This window comes from Cicer arietinum, chromosome 4 (assembly GCF_000331145.2).
Source record: "Cicer arietinum cultivar CDC Frontier isolate Library 1 chromosome 4, Cicar.CDCFrontier_v2.0, whole genome shotgun sequence".
Lineage (NCBI taxonomy): Eukaryota > Viridiplantae > Streptophyta > Magnoliopsida > Fabales > Fabaceae > Cicer > Cicer arietinum.
Genome location: NC_021163.2, coordinates 60,655,958 through 60,671,708, shown reverse-complemented (window position 1 = coordinate 60,671,708; position 15,751 = coordinate 60,655,958). Strand labels below are relative to the sequence as shown.

The 15,751-nt window shown below is 28.6% G+C and overlaps 3 protein-coding genes across 4 annotated transcripts; 2 read left to right on the top strand and 1 right to left on the bottom strand.

Moving 5' to 3' along the window:
• The first annotated feature begins 265 nt into the window (after positions 1-265).
• Positions 266-1,728, top strand: LOC101504918 (protein LURP-one-related 15-like). The gene is made up of 4 exons (XM_004498744.4): positions 266-422; positions 496-680; positions 760-978; positions 1,427-1,728. Exons 1-4 carry the CDS (start codon positions 365-367, stop codon positions 1,532-1,534), a joined length of 570 nt encoding a protein of 189 aa, XP_004498801.1. The 5' UTR covers positions 266-364; the 3' UTR covers positions 1,535-1,728.
• Positions 1,729-1,930: 202 nt separating this feature from the next.
• LOC101504374 (probable protein phosphatase 2C 60) lies at positions 1,931-6,410 on the bottom strand. Of its 2 annotated transcripts, none has more exons than XM_004498742.4 (11): positions 6,260-6,410; positions 5,354-5,476; positions 4,651-4,714; positions 4,448-4,556; positions 4,167-4,320; positions 3,942-4,067; positions 3,630-3,753; positions 3,033-3,109; positions 2,778-2,830; positions 2,441-2,495; positions 1,931-2,351 (listed from the first exon to the last, which is right to left on the bottom strand). In XM_004498742.4, exons 2-11 carry the CDS (start codon positions 5,468-5,470, stop codon positions 2,154-2,156), a joined length of 1,077 nt encoding a protein of 358 aa, XP_004498799.1. In that variant the 5' UTR covers positions 5,471-5,476; positions 6,260-6,410; the 3' UTR covers positions 1,931-2,153. The 2 variants fall into 2 exon arrangements, with proteins under 2 accessions (XP_004498799.1, XP_004498800.1); XM_004498743.4 differs by lacking the exon at positions 6,260-6,410 and adding an exon at positions 6,137-6,249.
• A 5,824-nt stretch (positions 6,411-12,234) lies between these two features.
• On the top strand, positions 12,235-15,525 carry LOC101504062 (phospholipid hydroperoxide glutathione peroxidase, chloroplastic). Its single transcript, XM_004498741.4, has 6 exons — positions 12,235-12,575; positions 12,881-12,957; positions 13,567-13,628; positions 14,494-14,612; positions 14,692-14,859; positions 15,162-15,525. Exons 1-6 carry the CDS (start codon positions 12,330-12,332, stop codon positions 15,189-15,191), a joined length of 702 nt encoding a protein of 233 aa, XP_004498798.1. The 5' UTR covers positions 12,235-12,329; the 3' UTR covers positions 15,192-15,525.
• The last annotated feature ends 226 nt before the right edge of the window (positions 15,526-15,751 follow it).

Genomic DNA, 15,751 nt, shown 5'->3' with positions numbered 1-15,751 from the left:
GACTAGTTCCTCATTTTTTTGTCTGGTTCATCATTAATCTTGCACAATTTTAATTTTATTTTGACAAATTCGTGGTATATACTATAGTAGTTGGCAAGTTATAAAGCGTGTTCCTTATACTATTTGAAAATGAAATGAATTTGTTACACGTACGTAACATAAGTCAAACATAAGTTATTGCGTTCAAAATCATTTGATCTCAATCCTAAATTCCTTATCCAACAAGCAACCTTACTTTTCAACATGGTTGACAAATTCATATTCCACATATATAAAAAAAAAAACTTCATGCCAAATACTTGATTCTACAACAAATAAACACATCTCTAAAACATTTTTCTGCGCCATTAATTTATTTACCATCATGTCAAACCAACCACCACTTTATGCGACTCCCATCATCGACCGTCGTTATTGTACAGGTAGTTGAAAAGTTAATATATTTATTAATTAAAAAATTAAAATTATATATCTTAACAATTTATGTTGTTACAGAAAGACAACCTATTGATTTGATAATCACAAAGGAGAGGAGTGTGAGAGATAAGTTCATCATAAAAGACATGAACAACAATGTGATATTCACAGTTAAAAGTTCTCTTCAAACCATCATAACACCAAGGCAACACCGCTTCTTATTTGATGCTAACGGAAACCTCATTCTCCATCTTCGAGGATCGGTTCGAAAATAATTTTATATATTATTATGCAATTAATATAAAAAATAAAAATATTTAAAAAACTACTTTGTTTTTGCAGCTACAAGATGGTAGTTGGAAAGCATTTAGAGGTGGAAGTTCAGAGGCAAATGATCTTATCTTTATTAGGAAGCGATCCTCATTTATACCGTTAAATACCAAATTAAATGTATTTTTGGCAAATAATACCACAGGAATTTCTGACTTCACTATCAAGAAAACATTTTTGGGAGAATCTTGGGATGTTTCTATTGGCCAATCCGACAATGTTGTTGCTCAGGTTTGTATTTTTTTTTACACAATTAGTTAAAAAGTTATGTTTCTCTCAAACAATCATGTTCAAAGTGTGCTTGTTACAATTTTTTTTTTTAAATAATCATTTTCACAAGTATAAAATAATTTCTCATTTTTTGAAGTTATTTTTATGTTTTAGTAGCTTTTTAAAAAAATTATTTTTATAATTGATTTTTTATTAAAATAAAATATTTTGATTATGAGTCTACTACAGACAAAAATAAAACAGTATCTTATTTTCTTTAAAATATCTAAATTAGGAATATTATCTGTATATAAAAGTAATTTTCATTCATTCATAAAAGATTAAAATAAATAATGTATAGAATGAATATACCAAATATCAAAATGGAAAAGATAGGTCTTTTATTTTTTGAAGAAATTCATGACCAAAAATATTTTTATTGGATCTAAAATTGTTATTGTTGTTGCAGATAGATAAAAAGCTTAGAATTATGTTTGAAAGAGAAAAGTTTATGGTCACTGTGTTACCAAACATCGATTATGCCTTCATTGTGGCTCTAGTTATGACTCTTGATTAACAACTACAAGAATAAGGGAATTTCACATGTCAAATTAAAGTTTAGTTTTAGGTTTATATTTTTTGATGAACCATGGTTACATACTTAATTAGTTTCTTTAAAATATGTAATTTTTATTTATGGTTACATACGTAATTAGTTTCTTTAGAATATGTAATTTTTATTTATTCAAATGCAAGGACAAATTAGGATGAGATATTTGTCATATTTTATTTTTAAATTTTGTAAATTCATTTCACTGGGACCAAAGAATTATAATTTTATTTTAAAGGTATCAATGTTGCAAATGTTAAAAATTACAAATTTCGAGATATAGTCGTTTATTGAACAAAGCAAGACACATTCTAGTTTTAAAAAAGGAAACTAAAGTTGGATAATTGTTCTGGTAATTCAATATGCGATCAAAAGATAAGTAAAATCTAGTTAAGGATTGTTTCAATAAAGATCCAAACTCAAATTTCTTCGAAAAATTTGTCTTCAACTGAAACTTATTAACCACTTGAGACCAAACTAATTGATTACAGAAAATGATCATCTATATATTTTCTTAGCATTAGTCACCACTATACAATATACATAGATATGCATGCAGTGTTGGTACACAAAAAAACTGCAAACTTCAACCACTCTCCAAATTTGATTCAGATGCACCATGTTCATTTGAAGATGATTGATCTTCAGCTGGTGCACTAGTCTGCACTGGTTTTTTGAACTGCACCAAGATCATTGTCATGTTATCGCACCCGTCCCCGACAGCCAACGACGGTGCCAAACACCTGTCTAGCACTCTTTCACAAACCTCAGAAAGTTTGGTTTCCTGTGACATAAAAAAAAAATAGTATCATGTGAAATCATCTGTTACACAAATCATCCAAACTACACTGAATGTTTAACTTAAACACTCACCATGAGAAGTTCTTGACGCACAAAATCGACCAATTGTTGGCTCGACAAGCAATCCCTGAAACGTAAGAATAACAGTTCAAAAATTATTTTTGGATGAACATATCAATATTTTCCTAGCAGAGGTAATCATTTTCAAGAAATGACCCTAAATGCAAACGCCTTCTCAGTAGAGATTCAAATTGTAGTTCAATATGTTGTGAGGAACTAATGTAATTGATGAAAGATTTTTAAATCAAACGTTATTGTAATTTGCTCATATATGCATAAAACTAAAAGATTTTCAGGACCATACTCAAAACTAAAATGGGGATATAAAGCATAAGAATCAATATCATACCATATGCCATCACAAGCTAGCACTAAAAATTCATCATCGTCACAAAGGTCAACCTACGATAAAATGTCAAAAAACAAAACTATCAATCATAACATTACTAAAAAGTCGAAAACTTGTAGTAGTAGTAGTAGTAGCAGATACTGAGACTCTTGACCAAACATTTCATTAGTGAATTCTGCCATATTGCAATTGCGAAATTGTTTAGATCTACATACACTTGCAAAATTAATCTGATTCGCGCAGGAGCAAACTTACAGTGTTTATATCTGGCTTGGCGGTAACAACTTGTTTTTCGGCAGACAAAAATCTATTGTTCTTAAAGTCCACGTCACCTGCATAATATTGAAGCATATTAAATGTAGTAAAACTATAGAAACTACCTCCAATCCACACGACTGTCCGAAATCTCATCCATATAACTGCATCTACAAAAAGAAATTGCCGGAACAACAATCCCGGTTCAAAAAGAAAGCAAATACAAAAAACACAAACAAAGAACACACGAGATTTGATCACGGAGCTCGACCAATTATGTCTACATCTCTAACTGTAGAGTAGTTGTAGTACCTTTCTATTATGATTCAAGGTTATGTTACAAATTACAACTTGTGCTTAAATACTACAGTCTAGTTTATAAGATTACACTCTACTCGAACGACCTACTCACTTATCAGTAAACTATGAGTCATACTCAACAGAAACTATAGTCAAGAAAAAACAGTTATTGTCAGTGACTTAATGGATTTGGCTAACTAAGGCACATAGGAGAAGGTCACTTACTAAGGTTAACACTGAATAAAAGGAAGCTCACATTAACATTTGGAAAAGCTTACTTGCTGGTAGGTTATGTACCTATAGCTCTTGCAAGATTTAAACTTCCGTTAACTCGTCCTGCGTGAATAAAACCGCCAGCTTTATAGATTCTATCCCTCTCAATCTCAAGATCAGGTTTGTGATCTCTAGACAAATTGTATGCCTGTACAACAATAATCCAGTCAGAAAAAAAAATTATCTGCAAAATCTTCTATGTATTCGAAAAAATCTTCATGATGAATTTTATTTCTCAAATTATGAAACATAACAGGTAGTTGACATATATGTCTTTACAAATTCATGCCAAACTTTAAAATGATAAAAATTTCAAAATTTCCGTCCGGATGTTACCTGACCCTTCCTAGATATTACACAGCGTGAATCACCGGCATTTGCAACAAAAAGTAGGTTGTTTCTAATGATTGCAACACAAGCAGTACTTCCTGAAGTTGGTCCAACAAAATCAGAATGAGGCCCCTGCTTACAATATATAAAGATCAATTACAGAATGTCAACAAAAAAAGAAACTAAAATTGAAAAGAAAACTATATAATTTTATACACTCATCATAACTACCTTCTCAAAGGCCCAATCATCAGTTTGGTCCTTATCATCGCTGCTTCTTGGAGACCGAATCAATCCTTCGAACATTCCGTTGAACCTGTTTACCTTATCACCTAACACTGCTAATTCCCTCCATCCCCTTTGACCACGCATCATCTCGTCCATTCTGCATAATTACCAGAATGATAGTTCATAGAATCAAACAACTCATATCAGACACCAGACCTTAAACCCAAAGTTTTGGTGCTACATTGATTATATTACACAACAGACTCTCTTTTCTTTTATCTAACCTGAAAAACGCTTTCTGAAGAGATGTTCCAACATCTCCAGCTGTGTAATCTTCACTCCTGAACACCTGTTGGTGAAGGTACTTGGCACAAAACTTTGCAACCGCCTTACCTGAAAATTTGTGTTAAGTGAGAACTTATCGTAGTAAAATCGACATTCGACCATCCTTCCATTCCAAATAACCAAACTTAGATCAAAATTTTACCTCCATGACCATCATAAACGCCAAAAAACGAGGTGGATGTATCGATATCAAGAAGAGCCGCATGCTAGCAAAAGAACGAGAACGAAAGAAATCAACTACATATTAACGTTCAACTAGAACAATCTATGAACCACAAATACCATAATTTGATTCATTGATTCTAACAAGATTAAAGATAAATTACATCTTATGATCCACAAAAACAACACCATTTCCCAAATTTAAACATTAAGCATAGCTCAATTATGCAGTACATGACTAAAACAGCAGAGCACCCTACAAAATGCACGACCGACCTCCAAAACTACTATAAAATTAACTTTAAAGGTTTAGAATTGATTTTGACATGTTTGGATGTGCTCGAGTATAAAATTGATCTTGCCTCCACAATTAAGTTTTAGCCTCAAATTTATTATTCAACTCAATTTTACATGAATGTATTCACATGTAAATCACTTTACATTCAATTCACTTTTAACCAGAATCAATTTATTCAAAATCAATTTTTGTCACCGTAGAACCAAATACACACAAAATATACTTACAATCTCAACTGTAAAATGCATATCTATCAAAAAAACAAGCTAAGAAAAATCCACTCACACACACAACAAAAATGCTAGGAGGAGACACACTAAGACTTTGAATTTAATAAATAAACTAGTAATATTTTTCTGTGATTATTATTATTATTATTACTCACAGCATCTTCCATTGTTGCACGCCATCCTTGCATAGATGATAAGCCATATCTAAGATTGTCATTTTCACCATTTTCACAAAACTTTTCAGTTTTGGGAATGCTGAGATTTGTTCCCATTCCTACCTGAAATAAAAACAAAACATAAGCATTAGTTTTATTTCTTTAAGCATGAAAAGTAAATTTAAAAAAAAAAAACTTATACCAATAGATGTAATAAAAAACAAAGCATAACTTTTCAATTCTACATGACAAATCAATAATAGTTATGAACAAAGATAATGATGAAAGAATAATTATCAAATCAAAGAAAGAGGGTCATTTAAAATTTACTTCTTTATTCTTTCCTATTTGTCTTTTTCTCAATGACAGTGTTCAAGAAAAAGTGATACTATTAGACAAGGAAACGAAAAATGATCTAAAAAATCAATCATATACAACACAGAATGAGGAATTAAATATTTTAAATACTTAAATATAAAAAATAACAAATATCAAGAGACAAATAAATCAAACAGAGTTAAAAAAAAGTATTAAATATAAAAATAAAAAAATAAGTAAAAATTGGAAAGTTGTTATGTCATAAATTTTTATACATCTTAAATAAGGAAAGAAAAAAGTGAATAATAATAATAATAATAATAACAAATATAAAGAGAGAAGCAAAAAATTGAGATTAAACAGAATGTAGAATTCATAATCATGAAAACAAGGAAGACCCAGATGACAATATGAGTTGTAAATTAACAATAAGAGATAAAAAATTATAATTTTTTGCATTCTCACTTGAAAATGGAGAGAAAGTGTGAGAAGCAAGAATTTATGAAGAATAAAAGAAAAAGTTAATATTTTTATATAATTGAGAAAAGGAAGTAATGAAGAAATGATAGGGTAGTTGAAGAAGAGTACCAGAACATAGAAGAAGTATGAAGAGAGAGAATAGAAATTGAAGTAGTGATGTTAGTAGTGAGTGATGAGTCAGAATTAAATAAAGAAAAGGAGAAGACTTTTATTTTCTGGTTTTCAATTGAACCTTAGAATTTGCACAACTCTGTTCAACCACTCACAACACCATTTTCATACACATTTTCAATTAAGTTAATTATTTAATTGGGTATTGTTTTAGCAAGTTGTAATTTGATGTTTACAGTATTTCATTTATTATAAAAAAAGTTATACATTTTGTTCATATATGGACTCTCTCTTATCTCTAGATACGTATACACTGTTACTTGGATAGATATTTAATTTCTCATATTATAATAACTACAACATATCTATCTATTTCAATACTCTTATTTTCATTTCTTTTCTTCAAGTATTTAAATTAATTATTTTTTTAGACTTAATTATAGTTTTAATTTCTTTATTATTATTATTAATTCACGATATTTATCTCCTGATTTTAAAGATCGACAACTTTAACCCCTTTTTCATTTTTTTTAATTAAAAAATAATAATTTAAAATATTTTTAACGACGTGATATATAATTCTATAATATAGAATCATCTAGATGCATTAATTATTCACATATCATTAATTAAATTAAAAATATAAATAAATAAAAAATTGAAGTTAAAATTTAAATTTTTACGATATTTTATCTCAATTTTATAAGTATTAATCATTTTACATCATCGTATCATATTAGACGTTATTTAAAATATTTAACGTTATTATTTTTTAGTTAAAAATTAGATAGAGTGACCAAAACTGTCGACTTTTAAAATATGAGACTAATTTCGTCAATCAATAAAAATATAAGAACTATAATTACAATTAAGTTTTCTTTTTATTAACCTTCGATTTTTAAGGCGAATGAGTTTTAATAATTTGGATTGATTAGTAAATAAAATTTAAATTTAACAATAAAGATTGATTAGTTGTTTAACTCAACCACTTTTTAATCATCTCTTTAATATCTTTTAAATTTTTTGTTATGCTTTCTCTATTTTCTTCCTTGTTTTTCTTAATGGAGTAAATAGAGAAATATATGATCTAATTTTACAAAGTATACACCCTTATTTTAATATGTAAAGTACTTAAAATATCTTCATATACAAAAAGAAACGTTTAAACCACTTTGAAATACTCATGCCCCACTTGGATCACCCCATGTTGTTATTAGTGTGATATTTTAATTTGAATGTGATAAGGGGATGAACAATTCAGAAATTTAATACTAGTGCACTACTTTGTCCTTTCGTTTTCTTTTGCTTTCAGTTTCTTGTCTATTTCTTTCTTTTCTTTTTTTTCTTCTTAAAATACTTTTTTTTTACTAAATTTCCTAAAATACTTGAAATGTTTATAAAATGAGAAATTCAGATTTGTTAGGCTTATGAAAATATTTTATGTGTTTACTTTTTAAAAATATAGTGGCAGGTAAACTCTGTTTCTTAATAGTTGCACAGACTTTGATATAAACAATTATGTTGCTTTCAGTATTTCTAAATAAAGGTAATTTTTTAAATAAAAAAAAACAGAGAGAAGCTTTTAACTTCACTATATCTACCTTGTATTAATGGAATAAAGCCATTCCTTAAAAAAAATGGAATAAAGCTATAGCATTTCAATTTGAATATATAAATAAGTGTAGGTTTGGTGAATAATTTGTTGAATTTTTAAAGTGTCATTTTTATTAAAATTTGAAAAAAATAATATGTAAGATTTAATTTAAAAAATATTGTATTTATCACATAAAATAATTGTAATAATAATTACGAGATTTTAACCAAATGAATAACATTAAATTAAGTGAAATTGTTTTGGGACTTTCATAAATAATGAATTAGACTAAAATCTAAATGAGATTTAGTGGTCATAAAATTTAAAAAGAGTTATGCATAAGTAAAAAAAAATTAATGATAAGTAATAGTAATAATAAAGTAAAAGATTTACATTACTAAAATACCATATATAAGAATTTCTATAGAATTAGTTAGTACCCTTAAATTTGGTCTCACAAAATATGAAACATTTTCATATGTAACACCTTGAGCATTTATGAAAACCCTAAGATGTCTTCTTCACATTGCCAAAATAGCTTACCCAAAATGAATAGGTGTATTTAGTTGTATAAAGCTGATTATATCAAGTGATCAATGTGTTGACGAGTGTTTATAGATTTTATTTGTAAAAGTTATTTAATTAAAATTAAATTTAAGATTTAGAAATTTATTCTATTTGAGTAGTATATTTTTATTTGAATATAAAAAATTAGATCGAGAAAATAAATTATTTTATAATTTATTGAACACTTATTAAATGATTTACATTTTGTTAGACTTGAGTAGTATTTTTTATGTGAAGAGATTTTGTTTAATTGGCATTGTATACATATATAATTTTGAATTAATACGTATAATATTTAATTTTAATCTCTTTTTTTACATAAATAATTACAAAAATAGGTTTAAAGACTGATTCGGTGTAAAAATAAATAAGGTTTAAATATCTCTTATTTTCTATTTTATAATAGGTTCAAAAAATTTGTAACTATTTAAATTTATTTTTATTTATTTATTTTCAAAATAAATATTAAATGAGAAAATAATTTTATCCATTATATCTTTTTATTTTTTATATAGGAAGATATAATAAATACCATTATAAATTTTAAATTTAAACCTGTATATGACATCCAATCAAAAGATTTATTCATTCCATTTTATTAATATTTACGGATATTTTTGGCTCACCCCGACCAGAACTCCTACATTAAGATTATTTTTTTGACGAATTTACATTAAGAATTGAAACATCTACATCAATTGTTTTCAAAATAGTAATCATTCACTCGGGGAAAAATAAAGGGATGTGCATACGTCCTAGTGGAGGCAATTTTTAAAGTTTGCTTTTAATGGATATTTTTTTTTTATTATACCACAAAAAATAAAAGTACCAAATTATATTTTTTTAGAATATTTAAATATGTAAGAAAATGATTTTGAAGGACCAATTTCTCTCACTGCCTTTTTTATAAAAAAACAAAACTATGGGAGTAAACTGGATGGTGGGGAACCGATTTTCCACTATTGTTGTTTTTTGTGGTACATAATAAAAAAATAAAAATAAATGATAGTTTAATACTTTTATTTTTTTAGTGATACACTGAAAAAAAATTACTTTCAATTGGTAAAATTATTACTATTATTTAGATTTATCAATAGCTTTTTGATTAAAATATTGCTCATTCAAGCCCTCTATATTTGTTTATTTTTTGAAGTTTTTTTATTTTTTATTTTTATCAAATTTTAACTTTCATTAATATATTTAGGAATAGGTGAACAAACACTTAAAAAATAGATGAGTAACTTTCTCAACGTAGTATAAGTCATACATTATTGGAATTCACGGATTAAACAATATACACACTTTGCATGGGTCTTGTTGTTCAACAGAAGAGTGTTGAATCATTTGAATATTATGGACTGGGCCTGTTATTGTAATCGGGCTTAGGCCCTATGTGTATTTGTTAGTTTTTTGTTTTACTATTTCTGTTCTTAAATATAAGGCCTTATTGGCTATATATAAATTATGAAAATTATAAAAATTGACAGTAATATTAAATTATTAATAATTAATATTTTTTTATAAAAGTTTGTCCATTTAATTTAAGACAGAGGAATTAGTTAATATTTTCATTAAAATATTTATTGTTGGTTGTAGCAAAATAAGTAAATTAATTAAGAGTATGGTTCATGTTGATTGATAACTTTTTCATAATGGACTTTAATCCTCTAACAGGTGTCACACTAGAGCATATAAATATCGTGTTCCAAACAAGGCAAATGCAAAGTGTTGAAAGAGGCTTAATCTTGCAATCAACGATGTCCTTAAAATGAATGTTTGTCATCATGTCCACTGTGATTCTTCCATCTTGTTTCAAAATATCAGTTGAAGACAATGTTCATTTATGGCACTGTAGACATAGCCACTTGAGTCAAAGAGAAGCAAAGGTGTTAGCTCAAAAGAGCATTGTACGAGGCCTTCTTGCCATTAATTAAAGCTCAAAAGTTTGTGGAGATTGCATGAGTGACAAACATCATATAGAACCATTCTTAATTGAGTCTTCATGGAGGACAAGTCAGAAACTTTAATTGGTTTGTGATGACATTTGTGGACCTATCAAGCTTAAATCCAATAATAAAATGAGGTACTTTATCACGTTTATAAATACTAGCAGATAACACATGTATATTATTTTTTAATGAAAAATCAGTTATTTTAAAATAGGGGTGTTAGGCGATTCAGACAAAACTAAACAAATCCATAATCCAAATTAATCAATCTTATTTGATTTAGAAAACTTCTTTGTCGCTTACATTCAACTCAATTTGTTGAAATCCAAACAAATTCAATTCGAACAACAAATTTGGATATCTAAAATGGTGAGCGCGTATGTTCAACTCATACACTTAGTTGTACTACATTAATTTGATACTTTGATTACATCAATGCATAGCTTTTTATTTTTAGCTAACATTGCATAACACACTTAAAATACTATTAACACTATTAAGTTAATATATGTGTTTTTTAATTTATAAATGAGTTCGTGACTTAAAATAAAAGTTACGAATAAAATTATGTTGCACTCTAAAAAAAATATCATTGAACAACTAGACTTTAAAAAAAAAATATTTGAAACAATTATAAACAATTGTGAATTTCTTTTTGAAAAATTATGAGTTGGAACACAATTATGTTACCTTATCAATCCGACTCAAACTAATCCCTTATGTATTAGTTTGAGTGGGTTTGGATTTCATCCAAAAAATGTGCAAATTCAATCCAACCAAATCTTATAAATTGCAATTGATTCACTCAAAAATCAAAATTGAACCAAACCAGCCCACAAACACCCTACCTTATAAACTTTTAAGAAGTGTAAAGTTACTATAAAATTTGAACATGAAAATAGAATTGGTTGTATAAAAATTGATAGAGAGGCAAATTTAGTTTGATTGACTTTAACGAATTTTGTAGCACAAACGAAATAAGAAGACAACTTACATCTGCCCGCACTCCTTAACAAATCGAGTTGTTAAGACGAAGAATAGACCATAATGAATATGATTAGATGTATGTTGTATGAGAAGGAATTGTTCAATAATTTTAGCCCGAGGCAGTGAGATGGTCAATATATGTTCGAAATAAAAGGTCAGTTGATGTTGTCAAATATGTCATATTTGAAAAAGTTTAGAGTGAAGTCAAACTTGCAATTTCCTTCTTCATAATCTTTGGGTGCATACAATGTATTCATGTTCCTGACATCAATGAAATATTATATCATAAAGTTCAAACTTCACAACAAAGAGTAGGCGATACATTACTAAACCCAACACTACGCGACTTAATGAAGTCAACATCTAACCGATCTATTCAACATTTCACAATATCTTATTAAAAATATCAAAATTACCTCACAAATAAAATCAACAAAAGATACAAAAGAGAAATTGTAATTTAAGATAAAATATGTCAATTAAAAATCGTAAATATATTTAATCAAACAACTTAAAGTTATGATATATGGTAAATCATTTACAAAACTTATTCATGTACAAAACTAATTCATGGAAGTCTTCCCCTTAAATTTCATTCACTAAATTTTCAAATAATGAGTACTACTAGTCTACCAGTTAATCATACCAATTATTGTTGGCTCTACAAATTATTTTTTCAATATGGGCTATTTATGCTATTCACTAATTAAAATATACCAAGTAAATTAATTTTTTTAATTACATTAAATGCACATGCACAATTAAGGCATATTAATCGGAAAAGATAAAAAGAGGCCACAAAAATTGGAAGGAAGTTTGTTTTCCTCCATAAAAACCCTACCCTATAAAATCAAAACATTCCACTTATAAAATCTAATTTCATAATTAAATAATTAAAAGGTAACAAAACAAACTACTGAGAAAAAAAAAACATAGAAGTTTGAGTGTGTGAAGTTCTGAACCACACAAAATGTCTTCCATGGCTTTCTCCACAACTTTCTTCACACCTCTTCATGATTTCAATCAATCTAGAACAAATCCAATCCCTTCCACTTCTTTCAAACCCTCAATTGCTTCTTCAAAGTCACCTTTTTTTCAACATGGGTTTTCTCAACAAACCTCTTTCAATTCTCCCAAACTTGTTTTGAAGACTAGGTCTTTTTCAGTCAATGCAAGAGCTGCTACAGAAAAAACCATTTATGAGTTTACTGTCAAGGTAGCATCATCCTCAATTCCAATTCCAATTTTAATTTGTTGTGAGTGGGAAGTAGAAAAATTGTTACTTTCTTTCTTTCTTTCTTTTCTTGTTGTGATAATTTTGTTAATATGTAGAGTTTTGTAGAAGGGGGAAAAGGAAAACCCTTTTTTGAATTAAGAAGATTTTTTTTTTACTATGTAGTTATTTTATAATGAGAGTTACAATTGTGTTAGTGAAATGACAAAATCAAGGGTTCTTATTAACCGAATGTTTAAAATTGGTTATTGCACTGTCCTTTTTAATGTTATGATTCTATGGTGCAGGATATTGATAAGAAGGATGTTTCTCTTAGCAAATATAAGGGGAAGGTTCTCTTGATTGTTAATGTTGCTTCAAAATGGTATGACTATGGACTATTGACTTTATTTGTGATAGAGCCTTATTTTTTAATTAAAGTTATAATGTTTAGGGGGAAATTGCACCCACTTCCCCTGAGTGGTATGCTTAAACAATGCATTGCGTACACTCTCTCTTTTTCTTATGGAAAAGACATTAACATCCCCTAAGTGTCAAACATCTTTAATTTGTTAAACTAAAATTGAGTGGGTGTGTGTCATTGAAAAGTAACTCAGAGGATAACCTTAATATCATTTATTTAAAATATCAGGGTTGTTTGTTTTCATTTAAAGATAGGGTATGTCTTATTTAAGCATAGCTCGGGAGAGATAAGTCAATTTATCCTAATCATTTTTTTTCTTCGAAAAGGGGCAAATCAAATAACTTGAATACTATAGTTCTAAACTGCAGTTGCGGTTACGTTGCGAATCTTCATATTGCAGCTAAATGCAAGCCGATGCGAATGCAATTGCAATTGCGGCTGTGATGTCGTTTCGGAAACTTCTAAAACTTTATATTGTAACTGCAATTGCAGTTCAAACCACAATTTAGAACTTAAGTCATAGTTTCTGGTAAATTATGATTTTATTGAATGATTTCCTTTGAATGACAGCGGTTTGACATCATCAAACTACTCGGAACTGTCGCACTTATATGACAAATTTAAAAGTAAAGGTACGTTACTCATGGAGCATAGTTATTTGCTTTTATTTCTTATATTTTTTTTAATATGACTATTGGTCACTACTTGGTATTTGGACAGTGTAGCTTCTTCATTCTCAATCTACATACTTTTTAAATCATTCTGTTTTGCATTGGATCTTGTACCCTGTATAAGTTTAGGAGATAAGTATATGCCCTTCCTCCCTATTGAAGTTCAGGCATAAGTTGTTGGTGTTTTTAGGATGTGTTGATATGGTCACAATAATCATATTTCTATTCTAAGCATTTCTCTGTAGGCCAAACATAACTTTATATGAAAAGCTATTGGTTATAGTTTTAAAATGCATGTCCATTTCAACCAACCCACTTAGAGGTTAGCAAGAGTCTAGTTCGTCCACTTGTAGCAAAACACATTCTGAACCTTTGCTGGAAGAGATACTCACATTTAGTATCCGCACGTTTCTCAAATAGGATTGACTCTTGTATGAGGATACCCAGGGGAAACCTAAAACAAAATTATACATACAACCTATCTTGCTCTATTTCAGTGTTTTAAAGGATTCCCCCTAAAAGTAGCTGAACTGCTGAACCAAATTGTTTGTTGTAGCCATCCCATTTTTGTTCAAATTTTGTAATTAATGTAGGTAGCATAGCAGCGCGTCAGGGTCACTATATGGTGGAACATGAGCGAGCTTTGGCCTTAGACTCTTTTCGTAGAAGGAAAATTCAAAAACTTTCCAAAGAATAGATTTAAAAGTGACTGAACTTCAATTTTGTACTTTGCTGTTTTTCTTTGAACACAGTACTCAGATTTTTTGTTGAAAAGTAATTTTTTTATCAAACACCCATTTTTAGTGTCCTTGCAATTTCTTTCCAGGTTTGGAGGTGCTAGCTTTCCCTTGCAATCAATTTGGCATGCAGGAGCCTGGATCAAATGAAGAAATTAAGAAATTTGCTTGCACTAAGTTCAAAGCAGAATTTCCAATTTTTGATAAGGTTCGATAATGTTTCTTCATCCAATAGTTCAGAACAGATTATATGTGAGTAAATAAAGTAATGAAGTTTTGTAATACAGGTTGATGTAAATGGACCATTTACTGCTCCGGTATACCAGTTTCTGAAATCAAGTTCTGGTGGCTTTTTCGGGGATCTTGTCAAGTGGAATTTCGAGAAATTCTTGATTGATAAAAATGGTAAAGTCATTGAAAGATACCCACCAACAACTTCTCCTTTTCAAATTGAGGTATGTTAAACTTTCCACCAGCATATAAAGTCTAGCTTCTAATTCTTCTTATGGTGGCAATGAATTATTAACTAGTTAGGTCTCAAGTATGTCAATGTGTTTTTCTTCACAAGATTAAAGATGAGAGTAACAGATCTTTAGTGATATTTTCATGTAGCTAAAAGAAAATGTTCAGAAAATAGTCTTGGAGCTTATTTTCTGCTATGTGAATTTTAAATATATGTATATATTTGATTTGGTGATATAAGCTTCCAAAAGTATTTTATGCTTAATCTGATCTTTCCTGTTTCACATTTTTTCAGAAGGATATCCAGAAGTTACTTGCTGCTTGAGTATCCAGGAAAAAGAAAGAAAGGGTAGCTGTACCTAGGAGCAAAACCGAAGACATGCCTGCACAAGGAGTTAAAGTTTATGACAAACAATAAACATAATTATGTATAAATTCGTTTTGCATCTATTATAATTGGTATATTATAGAGAAGAAGAAAAATGTGGAGAGAGTTCATCAATGGCCAGAATTTTCTTTTAATTTTTTAACATTATTTCACTTTCCTTCAATCGTTTGAATATAAATTAGGAAGTAAAGGTTTTTGTTGGAAAAAATTTACAACTTCAATGGAGAGTACCTTTCATTTTCTAATTCTATATATATCATCTTTAACGTGATACTATCTTCTTTTGATTCTTTCATTTTTCTTTTCACTTGAGCTAATTTATTTAGTATGTATTTGGAAAGTAATGCACAACCATTAAACTCTACAAATTCTAACTTTATGTAATTTGAGAAACGAGATTTAAACTTGGATCCAAACATGCTATTGAAAATTGAGTTTTTTGATTGGGGAGTAGTTGAGAGATCAGAGTCACATAATTTAGATTATAAAACATACAA

Bases quoted from the DNA above. Each gene is read 5' to 3' on its own strand.
- LOC101504918 (XM_004498744.4), top strand. From the start codon at position 365: ATGTCAAACCAACCACCACTTTATGCGACTCCCATCATCGACCGTCGT. The intron at 681-759 runs GTTCGAAAATAA...TTGTTTTTGCAG, and splicing joins TTCTCCATCTTCGAGGATCG to CTACAAGATGGTAGTTGGAA. The intron at 979-1,426 runs GTTTGTATTTTT...TTGTTGTTGCAG, and splicing joins CCGACAATGTTGTTGCTCAG to ATAGATAAAAAGCTTAGAAT.
- LOC101504062 (XM_004498741.4), top strand. From the start codon at position 12,330: ATGTCTTCCATGGCTTTCTCCACAACTTTCTTCACACCTCTTCATGAT. The intron at 14,613-14,691 runs GTTCGATAATGT...TTTGTAATACAG, and splicing joins AATTTCCAATTTTTGATAAG to GTTGATGTAAATGGACCATT. The intron at 14,860-15,161 runs GTATGTTAAACT...ACATTTTTTCAG, and splicing joins CTTCTCCTTTTCAAATTGAG to AAGGATATCCAGAAGTTACT.
- LOC101504374 (XM_004498742.4), bottom strand. From the start codon at position 5,470: ATGGGAACAAATCTCAGCATTCCCAAAACTGAAAAGTTTTGTGAAAAT. The intron at 4,557-4,650 runs GTAAAATTTTGA...ACAAATTTTCAG, and splicing joins CGTTTATGATGGTCATGGAG to GTAAGGCGGTTGCAAAGTTT. The intron at 4,321-4,447 runs GTTAGATAAAAG...GTAATTATGCAG, and splicing joins CTTCAGAAAGCGTTTTTCAG to AATGGACGAGATGATGCGTG.